Below are 21,310 nucleotides of genomic sequence, written 5' to 3'. Positions count from 1 at the left end.
GACCTGGGACTGATCAGTTAGTGCAGTGGCCGCGGCACGGAGTACTGAAATGTGCTGGCCCCACAGGCTCCTCTTGGCTTCTGCACGACACTGGGGCTCTACTGGGCCTCTGAGACTCCAGCACTTGGTAGATGAACTTAGAAATGTCAAAACCGAGTGAGTTCAAGGCCAGCCTGGGTTACATGAGACCCTACCTTATTTTTTAAACCCTAGTCATAGGAGTCTCCATTGCAAAACAGATGTGCCCAAGGGGCTGGTATAGTGTTTCAGAGTCCCACGCAGGCAGAGCCTGGTGCTCCCTTGTTTTGTTTCTTGTTCAAAGAGACTGGGCTCCTAGTCAACTGGCTTGACCTGTTTGTCTGGCGCTGTCTGCATTGACTGCAGGAAGTGCCCACCTCACAGCCTTAGGGCTCCAGGTCCTGTGCAGAAGGTCGCTAAGCAGCACTTTCTGGGCAAGTGATGTCCTTGAAGCAAGGTTAGGGTGGGTGGATGACGGAACTTATGAGTTCAACCCTCCTCTTTCTTCAGAGCCCTTTTCTGCACATATCCGACTTTCTTTGGAACCTGAGGCAGGCATCACTCAGGGCTGATTTTTTTTTTTTTTTTTTAATAAAAATAAGTTTAACTTTAAAAAAATCCATCTGGGGAAATGACCATGAGTGCATAATTGTGCATGGATTCGTTGAGTGTTGGTTTTAGGAATTTTAAGTGGTGATCCTTTACCCAAGAGCAGAAGAGTTCAAGTGCCAATGTTTTAGACTTTCTGGGTCTCTTTAAAGAGCGTAAGGTCTTTAAAGAGCACCAAGGTGGTCGGTTGGGGTGGTGGTTGACTGGGGTGCTGCATCCCTGGAATCCACAGGTGCATTCAACCTGAGCCCAGGGACCCCGGAAACTCCACCTTAGTGCCTAAGAAGTTGAATGGATTTCTAAGAGCCACAACTTCCTTTTTTCTTTCTTTCCTACTCGGTCCACCAGGAATTGCAACAATACCAAATGGAGACTTTAATTGGAACGCCTTCCTCCAGCAATCAGGTAAGGAAGGTGTGGCTCCCGGTAGAGGTCCCCTCGTTATCTGCGGTCAGATGTTTCAAAGCATCTTGCTGGATCCTGCTTTTCTCTTTCTACAATGTTTCAATCTGCAATAACCTTTTCTCTTTCTACAATGTTTCAGTCTGCATTAACCGAGTGGTGTGGCGAGCGGTGCACTTACACATTCCCCTAGATGTTTTCTTAGGAGGAATTCCTAGTGGTAGGATTGTGTGAGACTGTATGATTCATCTGAGCTCCATGCATCTTGCAAGATTGTCACCTGGCAAGGTGGCGGCATACGGACACAGCCCCATAGGTAGTGCGGGGGAGGGGCTGTTTCTGGTCTGTGGTGGAATCCAGAGAAACTCAACCACTTCAGCTTCCATTCATGGCGTGAAATAAACTCGGCGATGCTGGTTGGACAAAAGCTTATCCTGAAAAGTCTTTTAAATATAGACTGAGTCGGGCGGTGGTGGCGCACGGCTGTAATGCCAGCACTCTGGGAGGCAGAGGCAGGTGGATTTCTGAGTTCGAGGCCAGCCTGGTCTACAGAGTGAGTTCCAGGACAGCCAAGGCTACACAGAAAAACCCTGTCTCGGAAAAAAAAACAAATCCAAAAAACAAACAAACAAAAATAAATATAGACTGACCATAAACAAGGCCTACAGTATATGGGGTACTTTTGGGATCAAAACTCCCAATGAGATTGCCACCCCAGTGATTCTTGGTCATAAAGACTAGAACCAGCAAAGCTGTCTACTGTCATGAGCTCTGAAGACAAGAATTCCTCCATCTTAATCCAACACGGTTTCCCAGAGAAGACAGCGCTCTTCTTTAGGGTTATTTGCCTGTGAGTTCATTCAGGTGTGTGCACATGGGCGTGTTTGGAGGTCAGAAGGCAACCCCAAGTGTCAGACTGAGGAGCTGTCCACCCTGTTGATTAAAACACTGTCTGTCATTGGCCTGGAGCTCACCAAGTAGTCCAGGATAGCGGGCTAGTGAGCCCCTAGGAATCCTTCTTGTCTCTGCCTTCCCAGCACTGGGATTAGAAGTACATACTCCTATACCTAGCTTTATATATCTCTATCATCTATCTATCTATCTATCTATCTATCTATCTATCTATCTGGGTTCTGGGGATAGAAATCAGGCCCCTAGTACTTGCAAGTCAGTTCCTTACTGAGCCATCTCCCCAGGCCTGTATTTAGTAGTTTTTACAAGGTCCAAATGTGAGGTGCTTTAACACCCCAAAGCTCTAGGCCTCCCATCCACAGCTGATGGGAGGGCACCCCAAAATCCGTTTTTGGTTCTAAAAGCCTTACCAAAAATCTCCACTGCACCACTGCACGTCAGCCCAAGTTTTCAATTGAAAAGAAAAATCCCAAGCACTTTCATAGAAAAAAATTCAGGAGCTCATTCATCAATCCCCAGTGACAGCAGGGTGGCTGTTCTCGGCATTACAAATGAACCCCCGAGACCCCGTTGCTTCTTCATGTCAGCATGTTGGTACAATTCTTCAGGACCAGGGGGGCCCCCTTTAAATTGCCTGCCTTAAGGCTATTTCAGTTCCAGTATATTACGGGACGTGTTGGAGGCGTAACTGAGACCCATAATTCCTGAAAGCCAAATGGCTTTTCATCAAACCCCTTAGTCTAAGGACTGATGTTGAAGCTTGTAGCCGAATGAGTAACAGGACAGCCAAGAGATTTAAAGCACTCCACCGAAGGCGTTTTCCCCCATGGGGCTGACTTAGCCACTGTTTCATATCACTGCAAACCGTTAGAAATTCTGTTTGTTCACAATCCACGGGTGTAGGGAGACTCTGGCTGCGGCCTGGGGTACTGATTACTGGAGGAAGACAGGCAAGAGCCGTCGTCACTAGAATTTTCTGAGAGTTTAACAATCGTGTGTGAGTTCCCAATTGTACAGTTGGTCATCCCCTATTGGGTTCGGGTCTTGGGGGAATGGCCTATCACCCCTTCTGGCTCGCCTGGGCTTCTGGAGTTTTTGTGACCCGAGATGGTAATCTGATACTTCTTTGACCCTCAGGTGATGAGAGCAGAAAATATAGAGCACGGATTCTCAGCTTTCCTAACGCTGAGACTCTAATACAGTTCCTCGTGTTGTGGTGACTCCCAACCATCAAATTATTTCATTGCTATTCCATAACTGCAATTTGTCTGCTATGAAGCATAACGTAAATATCTGATATGTAGGATATCTGCGACCCACAGGTTGAGAACCACTGATTAGGATTTGAGACAGACTCTTGGTGAACAAATGGCCTCTTATAGTTCTCATCGTCACTTGAGATTGGGGGGCAGGTAGGTAGAGCAGGGCCTCATGTGACCATCTGTATTGGTGAGTCACGGTAGGTCTCCTTTCTCCTTGGGGGTCACTCATCACCCACCCATGAGGGAGCAGAGAGCAGGGTTCAGTTGGCTATGAGCATGACAGAAGGACTTCTAGAGACAGCTCCTGTGAGACCATTCATTCAATTTTATTGTTCAAGGGGTAGAGTGTATAAGGACTCTTAGGGGTTGTGTGATGGTTTGTATATGCTCAGCCCAGGGAGTGAGACTATTAGAAAGTGTGACCCTGTTGGAGTAGGTGTGGCCTTGTTGGAGTAGGTGTGTCACTGTGGGTGTGGGCTTTAAGACTCTCCTCCTAGTTGCCTGGAAGTTAGTATTCTGCTAGCAGCCTACTGATGAAGTTGTAGAACTCTCAGCTCCTCCTGCACCATGCCTGCCTGGATGCTGCCATGCTCCCACCTTGATGATAATGGGCTGAACCTCTGAACCTGTAAGCCAGCCCCAATTAAATGTTGTCCTTATAAGAGTTGCCTTGGTCATGGTGTCTGTTCACAGTGGTAAAACCCTAACTAAGATTGGTTGTTTGGTCATAACACAGCACCTAATTATCATATGGGCTGGAAGCTAGGGCGGGATGTGTATGCTGAGTTATGCACACACATAACTCATTCTTCAGATAAGATCAGGCATCCGTGCTCAGAGACACTCTCCAAATAAGGTTAGGCAGAGAAAGAGAAGCTCTGCTGAGAAAGGAGATCCTCCATTTTGCTCCAAGTTTGGAGAGGTGGACTGTGACCTTAATAACGGGGTTCTCCAGCAAGTCACCTTAAACACCTGATGCTATTTTTTAAAAAAGATTTATTTAATGTACATGAGTACACTGTCATTCTTCAGACACACCAGAAGAGGACGTCAGATCCCATTACAGATGGTTATGAGCCATCATGTGGTTGCTGGGAATTGAACTCAGGACCTCTGGAAGGTGCTCTTAACTGCTGAACCTTCTCTCCAGTCCCCTACCTGATGCTATTTTAAAAGAATATTTATTTATTTTTATTTTATGTATATGAATGTTTCACCTGCATACATGTCTGGAAACCACAGACCATGTAGGAGTCAGGGAAGAGGGCGCCAGATCTCCTGGAACTGGAGTTACAGGTGTTTGTGAGCGACCATGTGGGTGCTGGGAATTGAAGCTGGGTCTTTTAGAAAAGCAGCCATGTTCCTAACCACTGAGCCACCTCTCTATCCCCTGATGCTATTTTTATAGCGCCCTCCCTCCCACAGTATGTTGCAGAGTTTCTGATGCTGCTCAGTCATGTGTCTCCCAACCCTGGCTCACAATGATGGCTCATGTCTATGAGCTCAGCACTCTAGAAGCAAGGGGAAAAGGTTATCAAAAATCCAAATCGAGCTTGGGCCCTATAGCTAATACAGGCCAGCTTGGGTTATGTTAAATGGTGGCACTGAGGCCAGGGAAGGCAGCCCACAGCAATGAGCAACCCCCACCTGTCCTCACGCGTGATCAGACAGGCCCCCGTTTAGTCTGTTGCTGGCACTGAATCCATGCACACCTATGTTGAGATTTTATCTTTTACTGTGTACTGTAATGCTAAGTGTGGGCTCCCATCCCCCAAGACCTGGAGTCTGTATGTAAACCCGTGACCCTGCCTGCCCCCCAAATTATTTCTGCTTGGTAAATAAAATTGTCAACAGCTAATGGCTGGGTAAAAGAGACATAGGTGGGGTTTAGGTTTCCCAGACTTGGGGTCTGAGAGGGAAGACAAGAAGAAGCAGAAGGCAGGAGGAGGAAGGAGAAGGTGCCATGGGTTAGGACTCAAGAAGGCATGGCCCTGAGGGCTGGCCAGTTGGAGTGAAGAGCAGCCAGGTGAACCATAGTAATAATGTGGGGGTTATCAATAGAAATTAGATTCTAATAGCATAGAGGGCAGGCGTCTGCTCAGGTCTTGTGCTAATTAAAACTTATTGTAAATATAAAGGCTGTGAGTGTGTGTGTGTCTTTCATCTGGGAACTAAATGATATAAAAACAGAGTAGAAAGCCCAGGTCAGATTTAAATAATTTCTACAACACACCTGTGTACATGACAGGGTTGGGCTCTCACCTGCACTTGGGCTAACCTGGTATGTGAGGACACGGGCAGGCTGCAGGCACAAGTTTTGACTTAACAGTGAGGAACAGTCACTCAAGCTTCAGGTAGCATCCGCTTTACCCAAGCCTTGGTAGGCCCACCTCTTGCCGTTACCCTTTTAAGAACAAAGAACAAACACAGGACTTTCCCGTCAGCCGCCAAGGGCAGGTGGGTGCTGGGCAAGTCACAGTGGGTCCTCGTCTTCTCAATTCTGAAACTAATGCAGAAAGGATCTCATGGTGTGGTGGCCCGCCAACTCTAAAATTATTTTCGTTGTTAATTCACGACTCAACTTTTTTTGTTGTTGTTATGAATCGTGTTGTAAATATGTTTGGAGGCTGAGGGTTGTCAAGGGGGTCAAGACCCACAGATTGATGCACTAGAAGCATCCAATCCCTTGTATGCTGGACTCTGGTCCTTGGCTTTCGGGTTGGGTTTTCTGAGCGTTCATCTGTCTGAAAATAAGCCTTGTATCTATGGGCAAGACACACCAGGTTCTTCTTTGAATTTTCTTTTTTTTCTAGAAAAAGACGAGGCATGGGATGCCCGTCTGTCATTTCTCTAATTTAGTTTCCTCAATTCTCATTACATTTCATCTCCAGCCTAGCAAGGAGAGTTGAGCAGAACAACGGTTATAGGATTAACTCTGTCTCTCCCTCTAGGGTCTTCTGGGTCAGGAGGCTCAAAATCAATTTAGAGAGTTGGGGGGAGGGTGAGCACTTTAAAAATTTGAATAGGAAACATGAGGGCGCCTTGCATGTCATCAATTTGAAGTATGCATTTTTATCTTATGAATCTTCTCAAATAACTTATTTTTGAGAGAGGGTCTCATGTAGCCCAGGACAGCCTTGCATTTGCCATGTATCTGAGGATGACCTTGAACTTCTAATCCCCCTGCCTCTACCCCCAGGTGCTAGCATTGTGGGCATGCATCATTGTCCCTGGTTTATGCCCTGCTGGCGAGTGAACCTAGCTCTTCCTCCAAGCTAGACAAGACCTCTACAAATCGTTCCCTAGTCCCATCATGTAGATTTCTGAGGCAGCTTAAAGAGACAGGAGACAGAAGGAGACAGAAGTTTAACCTTCCAATAGATGTGAGTGTGTTCGCTGATGCACACAGTGAGGGCGCAGACTCTTTCCCTCAGGGGAAAAAGGGAAAAATCATTGCAACACATAGCTCAGATTTCCTTTCTATAGCCCCGTGCCTTCCAGAGTTGCTCGCTCAAAGCAAGACAGTCTCTCTCACCAAGACCAAGGAGCAAGGTTGAACAAGATTGTCTGTAACCTGTAGGAATCCTGTTTCAAGGGTGGCGTAGTCTATCACCATCCACCTGAAACTTAGAGAGAGAGAGAGAGCAGTTTTATGCTATGTATGTATGTATGTATGTATGTATGTATGTATATGTTTTTCCGTGTGTGAGTATGGTGACATATCCATGCCTGGTGCCCACACTGGCTAGAAGAGGATTATCAGATCCCCAGAACTGGAGTTTCAGGTGGTTGGGTGGTTGTATGCTGCTGTATGGGTGGTGGGAACTGATGATTCCATGCCCTCTGCAGAAGCAGCTCTCAACCACTGGAGTCTCTCCAGCCCCTGGAGTATGTTTTTCCTTGTGTGTAACCACTGTGTGTGACACTCAGCCATCATGGTGTCTCGGCTGCAATATGGTGCATACCTCCCTGCGAGTTCTCGGCAGCATCCTGTGGAAATCAGAGCTGAGGTCCATGGCCCAATCTCTTCCCAGGGCTGTCTTTCCAAACCATCCGGGTCCCAGAAGGCACAAGATTAGGTTTCTCCAGTACCTCTCAACTGGCAACAGGTGCAGTACCCCCTAACTGGGCCAAACAGATGTTCAAGCAGTTGTTTAAGGCAGGTGATCCAGGTAAGTGGGAAGTAATGTGTGTACTTAGCACCATATCACACAGGAGCACAGGACAGTCATTTTACCAGGTGCCAGGTCTCCTCAAGCAATTCTGTGAGTTTCTGGAATGTCATCTTGGTACGGCACTTGGATTCCATATTTATATTTTTCTCCCTAATGAGGCCAATTTCCCACCTTGGAGTAGTCGGGGGATCCTCGTGGCTTTCCCACTGCCTGTCTTTCCTGTTCTTCCTCTCATGGATTGAATGCATCTCCTTACATCCAGGGTGTGAATAGATCAGAGTTGTGTTTTGCTCTGGACTTGGTTGGATGGTCCTGTTGCTGATGGTAATTTTTGAGTACACAGACCTAAACATGCTGTATATACATCTGTGTGGCAGTGTGGGGTATATGTGTGTGGCATGTGGGTCATACATGTGAATACACAGGTCCTGTGTGTATTCTGGACTGTGTGTGGGACTGTGGCCTCTTGCTTTAGCTAAGGAGCCTCCTCCCTGTTTTTTCCTGTGTACAGAACTGTATTTCCTTTGATGTTAATACGCAAGTCTGTGAAGGTAATTTTGATGTCCATCCCCAGCAGATCTACAGTCTGAGGATCAGATAAACATTAGCCGCTCTTCTCTGGGAACGGAAGGCTCAGGCTGCCTTCTCATTTTGACCCTTCCTCCCCTTAGATTTTATTAAGGAGAAGTGCTTATCATTTATTAAAGACAATCGCTTGACTCCTGACCTTGGATTCCGGTGCCTGAATTCCAATTCTCCGACCTTGAGACCACATCTGTAGCTTCTGGCTCAGACTTTAGTCAAATATGCACTCACTAAGGTTTGTCTGCTGAGGTTAGTTCATGAGATTAAAAATATTGGGTTGGGCATATAAAACCCTCAATGCAGCTTAGCAAGACTGTCCAAAGTTAATTCAGAGACTGTACTAACTATATTTATAGTCATTATGCATAAGATGTTTGTATGACATTATGCATTATAACATTTTCACACATGTATGTATGTTCTATTTTTAAGATTTTATTTTATTTTTAATTATGTATGTGTATCTGTGTGTGGATATGAGCACTTGGGTGCAATGCTCAAAGCGGGCAGCAGGGGGCATCGGATCCTCTGGAGTTGTGGACTCCACATGGTCCTTGAGAGCTGCCACTTGGGTGCCTGTAACTAAACTTAGGTCCTGTGCAAAGGCAGTAAGCACTCTTAGCCATTATGCCCTCTCTCCTGCCCCAACATATAAATATCTTGATCATATTCATCCGGAATTCTCTTTCTTTTCTTCCTTTTCTTTTGCCCTTCCCCCTTTCCCTTCCTTTCTCTTCCTTTCCTTTCTCTTCTTTCCTTCCTTCCTTCCTTCCTTCCTTCCTTCCTTCCTTCCTTCCCTCCCTCCCTCCTTCCTTCTTTCCTTCCTTTCTCCCTCCCTCGCTTCCTTTCGAGACAGACTTTTGTTATATAGTACATGCTAGTCTTGAACTCACTGTGTAGCCCAGCTGGCCCCAACCTCGATGCTATCCTTCTGACTTAGTCTGCTAATTACTAAGATAAAAGTTTATGTTATCACACCTGGCTTAGAACTGTTTGTGTGCTTGTATGCGCTTGTGTGCACACATGTGTGAGCTGAGTGTGTGAGTAGCTGGGGATCAAACCAAGAAGTCCAGGCATGCAAGGCAAGGACATTACCACTGAGATTCACCCCCAGCTCCTATGATTATGTTTAATGCTTTCCTAGGGCAAGGCTGTCACTCTTTACTCTCAGCGCCATTCTGTCCAGAGTCACTGTCATTATTCTATTATCTGTGCTGACCACAGGGCTTTACTGCTGTACACAGACACCATGGTCAAGGCCACTCTTATAAGAGTAATTAATTGGGGCTGGCTTACAGGTTCAGAGGTTCAGGCCATTATCATCAAGGCAGGAACATGGCAGCATCCAGGCAGGATGGAGCTGAGAGTTCTACATCTTCATCTGTAGGCAGACAGAAGACTGGACTCGACAGCTAGAATGAGGGCCTTTTGTTTATTTGTTTGTTTAAGGATTGTTTATTTATTATCTGTAAGTACACTGTAGCTGTCTTCAGACACACCAGAAGAAGGAGTCAGATCTTGTTACAGATGGTTGTGAGCCACCATGTGGTTACTGGGATTTGAACTCAGGACCTTCAAAAGAGCAGTCAGTGCTCTTAACCACTGAACCATCTCTCCAGCCCCTAGGATGAGGGTCTTAGAGCCCACACCCACAATGACACACCTACTCCAACAGGGCCATACCTTCTAAAAGTGCCACTCCCTGGGCCGAGCATATATAAACCATCACAATGTCCCTCATGCTCATGTATGACACATTCCATATGCCACTTTCATTCTCAAGACTTAGGCAAGCTCAGAAAAAATATATATGGACAAGTGCCCATCCTGGAAAAGACAGCCTTGCATACCCATGGTTTTACGGCCAATTACACAGGCTGTAAATGCTGATGTTTTAGACTAGCTTTTGTGCTGAGTCTATTAACAACTGTGATTAAATCAATTATCTACCAGTTGCCATAAAATACCTCAAGACCTCCAGGCCTCAGACAACTGTGGCTGTTTCTCAGGATTTCTGGGGATGTGAGCTACTGTGGGCTTGTGGCTTGGCTGGGCACCCTCTGCCTGTTCTAGGCCTGTCAGTGCTGTTCCCAAAATGCTCATGTGTGCTGGAGATCCAGCCTCACCTCAGGGCTGGGACCTCACTCTGCCAGGAGGAGTCTCTATTAAAACTTTTTGCCAAGAAGGTTGTGTGGCCAGATGGCCAAGGAGTAACAAGATGTTTCACAACCAAGGTTTAAAGGTCATATATATAGCCATTTCCCTTGCATTTGGTTGGCCAGGAAAGGTCCCACTCTCTCTAGAGGCCAGGGATAAAAATATCAGCTTCACTTGTCATGAGAAGAGTCATCAGGACTGGTCCCCACTGCTGGTCTTGCTTCATAGATGTGGCAATCCTAAGTCTTCTCTGTATTATTATTATTGTTACTGTTGTTGTTGTTATCATCATCATCATTATTATTATTATAATATTTTATTTTGGCTTTTTAAGACAAAGTTTCTTTTATAGCACTGGCTGTCCTGAGACTTGCTTTGTAGACGAGGTTGGCCTCAAACACAGAGATTTGCCTCCCTCTGCCTCCTGAGTGCTGGGATTAAAGTATATGCCACCATGCCCAGTTTGTATTTGTTGTTATTATTATTATGAATGTGTATGGGTGTTTTGTCTGTATGTTTCCACAGAGGCCTGAAGAGGGCATCATATCTCTGAACCCAGAGTTACAGATGGTTGGGAGCTACAGTGTGGGTGCTGGGACTTGATCCTGGGTCCTCTGCTAGGACAGCCAGTGCTCTAAACTGCTAAGCCATGTCCCCAGCCATTCTTCCTCTCTGTTTTTAAAACTATACAGATAACTCAGCTGGTAGAGTGCTTGTCTAACACACAGGAAGCCCTGGGTTCGATCCCAGCCCCGCATGAATTGGCATGGTGGTATCTCCCACGTATTCCTAGACTTTGGAGGTGGTGTCAGGAGAATCAGAAATTCAAGGTCCTTCTCAGCTACACAGCAAGTTTGCAGCCCGCCTGGACTATTATAGGAGACACTACCTCGTGTACTACCCAAAGAAAGAAAACATAAACAAATGAGAGGGGAAAACACACACACACACACACTTGATAAACATACACATCTACTTTTAGAACTGTTACGGTTGTCTGAGGTAAAGCTGACAAATCCAACTGGCAAACGCAGAAAAAACAACAGGACGGCAAGACGTATGTGTGCGTTTCCTATTCCTGGGGACATATGCTCATACCTAGCACGCATCTGTGAATTCCCGAGCCATCCATAAGCCTCTTTTTTAGTTGTATCAACTGAAACTGCCCCAGTCCTTCCTGGGACTGATTTCTATTGGTAGTGGCTGGATCAACCCCCTCCCCAACCCCCATCAATCCCCCTCTAGGGCAGAGACCTTGCATTTCATAGCTAGAGTAAAACTCAGGCTAATCTGTGCTTAGGGAAGTTAATGCGCATGGCAAGGCATTTAGAGAACAGGCTAGGGGCAGGAAAGCCAGTGTGAGCTGCTGACCTCTGGTTGGCTTGCTGCAATGTTGTCACTGTTGCCAGGTAACTTAGCCGAATCCTCCATGCCCACGGAAGTGTCCCACGCTCTTATGTTGCAGAGATCGACCAAAGTGCTGACAACCTGTACATATTCCTTGTAATATGCGGACTCAGACCAGTGAAGGATCCTCTGTACCTGGTGGATGCGTTCTCAGGTGTGTGTCATGCCCTCCTCAATGTGGAGATTTGCAAGTAGAGATGTGTTTTGGCTTTCTGTTCTTGCTCCCAACTCTCAGTCTTCCTGCTTCAGCTTCCCAAGTGCAGGAGTTACAGTGTGAGCCATCTTGCCCAGCAGGACCTCCCCCCTGCCCCACCCCTGCTCTATTCATTTCATATAAGCAGACTGTTCCGATATGATCTCTTTGGAAACAGCCAGGAACTGTTTGGTAACTTATAGGATTAATATCTCTGTGTAGATTTGCAGCTTCAGGTGTGAAGGATGTCAGACAAATTGGAGACAATTATGAGTCTAAACTAATTTATAAATCTTACCACTTTTTATAAAGATCCCTTTATTATTTTATGTGTTTGTCTGCCAGTGTTCTATGTGTTTGATATTTATGCAGTACCTGTAGATACCAGGAGAGGGCATCAGATTCCCCCAGGATTAGCGTTACAGGCAATTGTGAACTGTCATGTGGTTGATGGGAACTAAATTCTGATCCTCTGCCAGAGCAGCAAGTGTTTTAACCCCCGAGCCATTGCTTAGGTCCAAAAAGAAACAATTCTTTAAGTGAAAGTATACAATGCCACATAAAGGTGTTCTAAATAAATTAAATCGGTCCTGGCTAGCATGAATGAATGCTTAATGAGCTAAGAAGAGAAAACTCAACTGTGGAGGAATTTGTAGATAAGCTGAATTATTTTCCCAGCTGTGACTTGAAGCCATGCTAGCTCCATTCTAAGTTTTTTCTTCTTCTTTCTTTTCCTTTCCTTCTGCAGAGTGGCATCAAGAAACGCCCAATGTTTACATGGTGATTGTAGGCCCTGAGGTGAGTTCATGGGCTGCAAATGTCTATCTGATGGCTGCCTTTTTTCTATCGACTTTGTTTTAATTTGTGTGTGTGTGTGTGTGTGTGTGTGTGTGTGTGTGTGTGTGCAGTTCCTACTGGGACCAGTAGAGGGCACTGATATCCTATACCTGGATTCACAAGTGGTTGTCAGGTGCCCAGTGTCGGTGCTCAATATGGAACTCAGGTTCTCTGCAAGAGCAGTGTGCCCTCTAACTGCAGCGCCATCTCTTCAGCATCTCTGCATCTCTCTCTCTCTTTTTTTAAAGATTTATTTATTTATTGTTATATGTAAATATACTGTAGCTGTCTTTAGACACACCAGAAAAGGACATCAGATCCCATTACAGATGGTTGTGAGCCATGTGGTTACTGGGATTTGAACTCAGGACCTTTAGAAGAGCAGTCAGTGCTCTTAACTGATGAGCCATCTCTCCAGCCCTTCAGCATCTCTTCTGTTGACATTTTCTATAACTGGTTTGTCCCTCTTCTATATGTCTAGGTATTTTTTTTTTCTCTTTAAGAAACCTAAAGTAAAGAAACCAAAGTAAGTTGTTGTTTTGTTTTGGTTTGGTTTGGTTTTTTTTTTTTTTTTTTTTTTTTGTTTTGTTTTGTTTTGTTTTCCGAGACTGTTTTTCTGTGTAGCCCTGGCTGTCCTGGAACTCACTCTGTAGACCAGGCTGGCCTTGAACTCAGAAATCTGCCTGCCTCTGCCTCCCAAGTGCTGGGATTACAGGCATGTGCCACCACGCCCGGCTAAGTTTGCTGTTTTTTATTATTAAATTTTATTATTTTATTATTTGTGCAATGTGCGGGGGCTGGAGGGGGTATTCATGTATCAAACCACACCCATAGACAACCTTCAGAGTCTTTCCACTGTGTGGTTCCCAGGGATTGAATTTGGTGGTAAGCACCTCTATTGCTAAACTATCTCTTTTGGCTAATAATTTATCTTTTTTAAAAAATGAAAAGTATGAAAGAAAGAAAGAAAGAAAGAAAGAAAGAAAGAAAGAAAGAAAGAGAGGCTGGAGAGGTGGCTCAGTCATTCCACTGTGTGGTTCCCAGGGATTGAATTTGGTGGTAAGCACCTCTATTGCTAAACTATCTCTTTTGGCTAATAATTTATCTTTTTTAAAAAATGAAAAGTATGAAAGAAAGAAAGAAAGAAAGAAAGAAAGAAAGAAAGAAAGAAAGAAAGAAAGAAAGAGAGGCTGGAGAGGTGGCTCAGTCATTAAAAAGCACTAGCTGCTATTCCACAGGGTCTGGGTTTCGTTCCCTGCACCCAAATGGCAGCTTCCAACCACTTGTAACTCCAGGTCCAAGGAGTGCAATGCCCTCATCTGGCTCTTCAGGCAATGCACACATGTGGTATTCATGCTTGCAAGCATGCAAAACATGTTTTCATGTAAAATGTATTTAAAAAATGAAACCTGATGGTCGTATCTCACACACACAGAGTGAGAGAGAAAGAGAGAGGGGGAGGGAGCGAGAAGGGAGAGAGGGGGGGCAACATTAAAGATTATATCTGCTGATCTCTTATATGGCTGATTTCCTGTAACGACTACAATTAATTCAACTAATTTACCACTGCAAAGGATAATTAGATAATCCTTATGGGAAAGCCAGTGGGTCATATGACGAGGAACTTATTTTAAAATATAAAAGACAAAAGTTTATCTAAGTCACTGCATAAGCCATATGAATGGTTCAGAATATTTCCAACTGTGGATGCAGAAGTGACCCTGAGAACCTAGTGTCAGATCATGCTGCTGGCTGCTGTTTAGAGACCTTGCTGTTGGGAACACACACACACACACACACACACACACACACACACACACACACACTCCTGCAGGTGCCGAGTGGAATTCTCACCTGTGCAGTATAAGCCACCCCCTCCCACCACTTTGTTTTGTTTGGCCAGATGGTAATGGGCAAGCTAGGAGTGTTTGCTAATGGACCCTCTGACAGAGACCAAGGAAACTAATGTATACAAGGCCGTCTTGGTGAGCCAATGAAATTATTGGTGACAGGAGCATGGGGGACTCAAGGGCAGCTAGATACATCACCAGCCCCCCCAGCTGGATCTTCCTGCCCAACTTGCAGGCAGCTCTACTGAAGAGTCAGTCCCCTCTTCTCCAGCAACTGCTTCCCTGCTTCTGCAACCTCAGGAGGCCCAGTGAGTCTAGCGGCTTTCTTGTGTTTCCCCTAAGCCTCCACTGAGGAGAAAATGGCTTTAACCATAACGAAACAGATTCTCCATCATTGTGCTCATTGAGTGGCTAGCCTCACGCTCACTCCTTCAGATACACGTCCTCAGAGTCTCATCTATTTGCCTTATTTTAGTTCCCTGTGGTCCTTCCCAGCATGCACAGCTGTTCTGTGCATTCACCCAGACTTTGGGAATAAGCGTGTTTACCTCTTAGAATGGGGCGAGAGGATGCTAATGAAGAAAACCAAGAGGGGAGGGGCTGGTAAAAGGGCTCAGTGGGTGAAGGTGCTTGCTGTTAAGCCTGATGGTCTAAGTTCGATCCCAGGGATTCACATCATGGAAGGAGCAAACAATTCCCAAATGTTGTCCCACGATACATGTGCAGCCAGACATATCAAAAGGATTTAAAATATCCATTATACACACATATAAAAACTGCCACCATGTCAGAGGCCACAGTGACACAATATCTCATGTTTTTTTTTTAAAGTTTTATTTACTTTATGTATATGAGTACACTGTAGCTGTCTTCAGACACACCAGAAGAGGGCATCAGATCCTATTACAGATGGTTGTGAGCCACCATGTGGTTGCTGGGAATTGAACTCAGGTCCTCTGGAAGAGCAGTCAGTGCTCTTAACCACTGAGCCATCTCTCCAGCCCACAATATCTCATGTTAATCTCATGATATAATACAGAATATAACAGACATTAGAAGCAACACAGTTTAAAAAAAATTCCAACACTTTAAAAGTTCAAAGTCTCTTTAAAAATATCTAAGCCTCTTAGCTGTGGCTTCCTACCAAATTCCAAATAAATCACACACTTGTCATTTTAGGTGGGAGGAACCAGGGCTCAGTGAGCATCAGAGCAGAGCAAAGTCAAACTCCAACACTGTAAACAGTTTACTGTCCAACATCTGGGACCCTCATGAAGCAGGCTCTACGATGCTTAGACAGTCCAAGCTCTAGGTTGTCACTGCAGCCAGACAGCCTGTCCTACATACTCTCCACACCTGTCACTGTCCCTGAGTGGTCAGTCTGTCGTCTGGCATCTTCAATATTCTGGGGTCTCTCCTGCATCTAAGGTTTCACCCTTATCAGTGGTCTCCCATTGCTGAGCCTCAGTCAGTCACAGTCTGTCTGTCTGTCCCTCTCTTCCTCTTCCTCTCCCCTTCCCCCTCCCCCTCCATGAACCCCTCAGTTCTGAGGTCACCACTGCAACTGAGGCTGTCCCTTCATCAATCTTTTCTTTCTGGTCTCTGTTTTAGGGCTGTGGTTCTCATCTTTCCAAATGCTGCGACCCTTTACTCCAGCTCCTCATGCTGGGTGACCCCCCCCCCCCAGCCAGGACATTATTTCCACTGCTACTTCATAACTGTAATTTTGCTACTGTTGTGAACCACAATGTAAATATCTGTGTTTTCCAATGGTTACAAGGGACCCCTGTGAAAGAGTCATTTGATGCCACCCCCCCCCAAGGGGTCATGACCCATGCATGGGTAGAAGAATGCTGTTTTAGGGATTCTCACCCTGCCTTGTGGTGTCAAGCCTCAGATACTCTCCATGACCTTTTCAAGCCTAAAACCTCTGTTACAGCAGAGGCTTTACCTCCACCAATGGCCTCCTGACCTCTCTGCAGGGACTCCAGCCCTGTCACAGGTTCTTCTCCTTAGTCCCTTACACCCTCAGACCGGGACCACAGTTTACATCTCCTGCAGCAGCCTCGGCCTCCTGGAGCACAGCTTCTGAGTGCTGACGCACCTTCTGGAAGGTGTTAGTGCCTCCAGAATAAATCACAGCTGACCTTTCTGTCCCAGAGAACCACAAACCAGAGACTTGCAATTTCAAAACCTCACAGGAAGGAATAGTCCTGCTAGAGTTTCCGAGAGTCTCTCAACCTCTCCTCAGGTACCTCCATCACCTACACTGCTCTCAGCATGTCCCTCCAACCTCCCACAACAGCAGCCCAGCAAACCATCAGTACTCAATGGCTCCTTCAGCCCAAAGCTCCCAAAAAACAAACAAAAACCCAGCGCGGCCAGCAAGATTCCAGCCCTCGTTTGTTTTCTGTTGCTGGGACGAACACCATTACCCAAATCAACTTTGAGCGGGAAAGGGTTCATTTGGCTTACAGTTCACACAGTCTATCAAGAAAGGGAGCCAGAAACTCCAACCGTGCAGAAGCTGAAGCAGGGGCCTAGGAGGAACGCCCATTTGCCGCTTCTGGGCTTGCTCAGTTTGTTTCCTTGTACAACCCAGGACCCCCCACCTAAGGGATGACACCGCCCACAGTGGGCTGGGCTCTCCGCACATCAATCAACAAATCAAGAAACTACCCCACAGACTTGCCCACATGCCAATCTGATGGAGGCAGGTCAGTGGTGCTCCCTGCTCCCCCTCAAGGCCCGCAGGGTTGGTTGCAGCTCTTGAGGTGAGATTCTACAGTGATGATGTTTCGGGCTCAGGTCGTGATCCTCAGATAACGCTTTTCTGACCTCTCGATACAAACTCATTCTTTACCATTCCCAAACCTCTACACATCCATAATGCTCACACCCAAGTGCTCAGTTTATCGCTGTTCTGAGTCTGGAACAGGAGGAGACTTAAGCCACTCTGTACTTGACTTTGAGTATTTGCTGCAGTATCAAGGACTCACGTGCTGATGAGGTGGCCATGTGTCAGGACACATTAAAAGTCTCCTTTTAATGGCCAAAGCATACAGTGCGTTATTACCCACCCCCCACCCTCCGGAATCTTCCTGTATGAGCACATTTTCTTCTAGTCCATTTCTTGCTCTCTGCAGAGCTGGAGTCTCAAATAGCACTTAGGGTGTAAAGTGGGCTGCTCAGCAGGCTTGCTTAGTGGTTTCCAGGTCATGTCCTATGCCTTGTTGCAAAATTGTATCTACTTGGCTAGGTCATGACTGGTGAAGCGGAGTCCAGCTATTACTGTGGAGTCACTGTGGTGTTCAGTGGCGACTACCTCTGCCTCCTTCCGGGAGTCCCATTTATGTGTTGGACTCTGGTGAAGACACTGTGTAGGCTCACTGACATTCCTCAGCTGAGAGCATCACAGAAAGAAAGAAAGAAAGAAAGAAAGAAAGAAAGAAAGAAAGAAAGAAAGAAAGAAAGAAAGAAAGAAAGAAAGAAAGAAAGAGAGAGACAGACAAAGGATGAAAGGAAGAAAGTAAGTAAATAAGAAAGAAAACTTTCCAGCCCAAAGTCTGCCAGAGGACATGGTACTGGGAACACAGAAGTGCCGGGAAATTCGTATGAGACAACTCATTGGGACAAGTCTCACTCAAGGCTGGGTACTGAAGATAAAAAAGAGTCTCTTCCGCTTTGCCTCCAAGACCAACTGTCCTTCCAGGTTCAGGAAGAGGGTGCCAGGGTATCCTTTAATAGGGAAGAGGACCGTCATGTGAGGCCACTCACCAGACCCTGTTCAGTGGGGAGAAGGATGAGCCCGGAGCTGCTGTGCTGAAATGCGGGGCAAATAGTCACAAAAAAACAAATCCCAAACTGGCTGTGCATGCACATATTTTGTTTCAAGATTTGTTTTATGTATATGAATATTCGACCTGCATTATGGATATGCAGCACGTGAGTGCCTGGTGCTTGCCGAGGTCTCACGACCATTACCTGAAGGCCTGTCAGTTAACTCTGCCCCCTCTCTGGGCCAGACCTGCCTCTGTGCCGGGAGAAAAGCTAGGTCATGTGCTTGTCTGAAGGGTAACATGCCCTTCACTGACTTTGGTGATAGTTAGCTGGCTGCTCCTGACTTAACCATGTGCCTCAGTTTCCCCATCTGCAAAGTAGGAGTGATTAAGACAGTAGTATCTGCTTCCTGGTTCTCCATTAGTGAAAGTGAGCACTTCCTGTCCTTGGGGGAGTGTCCTGGGAATTCAGGAAGCATGAGGGACTATTAAAGCCAATGTTCCCTTTCCGCTCTGACTGCTGGCCTCCTGTTGTAGCTGCAGGATGCTCTGAATTCAGCTTGGGTTTCCTACGAATGCTCCTTTGATCTCTCAGTTTCTCTGTTTGAGAGAAGCACGTGTTCCCGCTCACAGGGCATCTTGTATGGTACCTTCCCCAGTTCTTTGATGAGGCGTGCTGGGAGGCGGGGAGCGCTTGCTTTGGGCATGACAGCCTAATGACTTCCCCCAGCAACTTGTAGCAAAGATTATGTCCCCCAAGCCCTAGAGTTTAAACAATCTCTTTTGTTAGGAAATAAACAAGCTTGGAAGGAGGAAATGAGAATTTTTCTCTTGTCGCTTTCAAAGCCTCCCCCCACCCCTTTAAAAATTTCATTAAATAAAAACATCCACTCCTCCTTTCCTCTTTATCTTGTGTTTTGTTCCACTTGGCTTCACTAAGAGATTTGAAAGTAAACCGATGTGGAAAGTAAACCCAGAGAAAGCCGGCGTCGATTGTGTTTCATCTCAAGGCATCGCTCTTCACTCCTTAGCTGCGTTCCGGCTTTGCATTCCAACCGTCTCGGAACTTGATTTGTATCCTTGACAAATTATCTTTCTCCAGACAGTTCATCTTGAGAGCCAGTGCATGCTAATAAAGACAAAAAGAGGACAGGCTGGCAGAAACAAACCCATGCAAAATGTTAAGGTGAAAATTAACATATAGAAGGAAAGGCTTTCCATTTTTAAATATTTGTGTGTGTGTGTGTGTGTGTGTGTGTGTGCGCGCGCGTGTCTAGAGATCAAGGGACAACTTGCAGGAGTTGGTTCTCCCCTATAATGTCCTAGGTTAGGGGGTGGTGTATCCCCAGGAACAAACTTAGGTCATTGTGCTTGGTGGCAAGCACCTTTGCCCATTGAGTCATCTTGCCAGCCCAGAAAAAAGTTCTTACCGGAGGGTTGACTTTTACATCATAATATGCTAGGGTTGTGCTAGCATCTGATTACTTAATAATTTGAGCATGAGGCCTTAGGAGTGCGAAGGGAAAAGGGAGTTCTCATGCACAGGACTGTTTCAGCCACTGCATGCAAGCCAGGGAAGGAGACCGAGGTGCAGTGGAAAGAGAGGCAGAGCCACCATTGATGGTGACCGTGGGGGTGGCAGGTAGCAGGCAGGATAGCTTGCCCGGAGGTGCTGCTTCTGGCCAGGACTGTCAGGGAGAGTGAATGCATCTTAGATAGGGTACCAGCTGCATCCTGGAGGAGGATGACTCCTGGAGACTGGGACACAGGCTGGCCAGAGGGAGAAGAGTGAGGAGAGTGGCAGGAACTTCATGGGCTCTTACAGCCTGCATGCGTGTGCACATGTGTGTGTGTGTGTGTATGTGTGTGTGTGTGTCTGTGTGTCTATGTGTCTGTGTGTCTGTGTGTCTGGGTATCTGTGTGTGCATGTGCACATGTGGTCATGTGCTCACTGCCTGTGGGTGCAGTTTCCTGTGGAGGACCATCAACCATTTTTGTCGTCCTTTTGAGACAGGGTCTGTCATTGTTCTGGGGCTCACAGATTTGGGTACCATGCTTGCTCTCCGGGAAGGGTCAGGTGTTCTCTACTCCTCTCCCCTCAGCTGGAAATATGAGCATATACCATAATTCCTTGTTTAAATTGTTTATGTTGCATGTATGCATGTGTCTGATTATAATGTGTATGTGTTCATACCTACACACACCATATAATATATAATATATTATATATATATATATATATATATTTCACCACTTGAGTGTAGAGGCTCCTGGAGACCAGAAGATGGTGTCAGATCCCATGGAACTGCAGTTACAAATGATGGTTTTGAGTTGCCCAGCATGGGTGTTGGGAGCCTGGTCCTCTGCAAGAGCATCAAGAGCTATTATTAACCACTGAGCCATCTCTCCAGCCCTGACACACCTAGATTTTTAAAATCTGGGTTCTGGGGATTAAATTCAGGTCTTCATGCTTATAAGGCAAACACTCCATCAGCTGGGCCATCTCTCCAGCTTCTGTCCCTTGAGCTTTGTAGCGGTTATGTGATGAAACTAAGAACCAAGAGAACTCAGCTTCCAGTCTGCCCAGACTAGAACACTGGCCCAATTGCTTACACAACTCTTTTGAGTCCTCCTGTATAGAAGTGTTCAGTAATGACATTGTTGCTAGAACTAAATTAATGATTTTAAAAAGCTTAGCACACGTTCTTCTGGTTTAGGTGGCTACTGAGTATTAATTATAAATAGCTACAATAGTAGTAATTTGTTGTTCATAGCTATGAGCTCCTCTTTGCACAGATCTTCCTAGGGTTAATTACAAATTCTTACGCATTTGCATTTGATATAAGGTAGCCCCAGTAAGGTAGCCCCACATAGTGGGATAGCCCCAGGGCTGTCAGTAAGCCTAACACCTTCAGTCCTTGAGCTGGCATCCTAGCAGTCTGAAGGAGACAAGGCCCACCACACAGCGCTTCCTGTCAGAAGAAAGCGAAACAGAGTTTCTAGACAAAGGCTTTATATCACCTGGCAGTATAAAGCTAGCTGTTCCGGCATTTGCTTTCAGCTAGCCCGCGTGCTTGTAATTCATGATGGCTATTGGCAACGCGTAAATGAGAACAGGAATTGA

The 21,310-nt window shown here is 46.0% G+C and overlaps 1 protein-coding gene across 2 annotated transcripts in view; it reads left to right on the top strand.

Moving 5' to 3' along the window:
- The window catches only part of Glt1d1 (glycosyltransferase 1 domain containing 1), an 82,968-nt gene that overhangs the window by 34,506 nt on the left and 27,152 nt on the right, over positions 1–21,310 (top strand). Inside the window, exons 6-8 of one of the 2 annotated variants that reach the window (XM_052168812.1) lie at positions 976–1,032; positions 11,586–11,681; positions 12,469–12,518. The exons of the other annotated variant lie outside the window; for it this stretch is intronic. Coding sequence (XP_052024772.1) covers positions 976–1,032; positions 11,586–11,681; positions 12,469–12,518 — 203 coding nt within the window. The remainder of the gene's footprint in view (positions 1–975; positions 1,033–11,585; positions 11,682–12,468; positions 12,519–21,310) is intronic. 2 annotated transcript variants of the gene reach the window in all.

This window comes from Apodemus sylvaticus, chromosome 22 (genome assembly GCF_947179515.1).
Source record: "Apodemus sylvaticus chromosome 22, mApoSyl1.1, whole genome shotgun sequence".
NCBI lineage: Eukaryota > Metazoa > Chordata > Mammalia > Rodentia > Muridae > Apodemus > Apodemus sylvaticus.
Note: the sequence above shows the minus strand (reverse complement) of the source record. Positions and strands in the feature narration are given on the sequence as shown.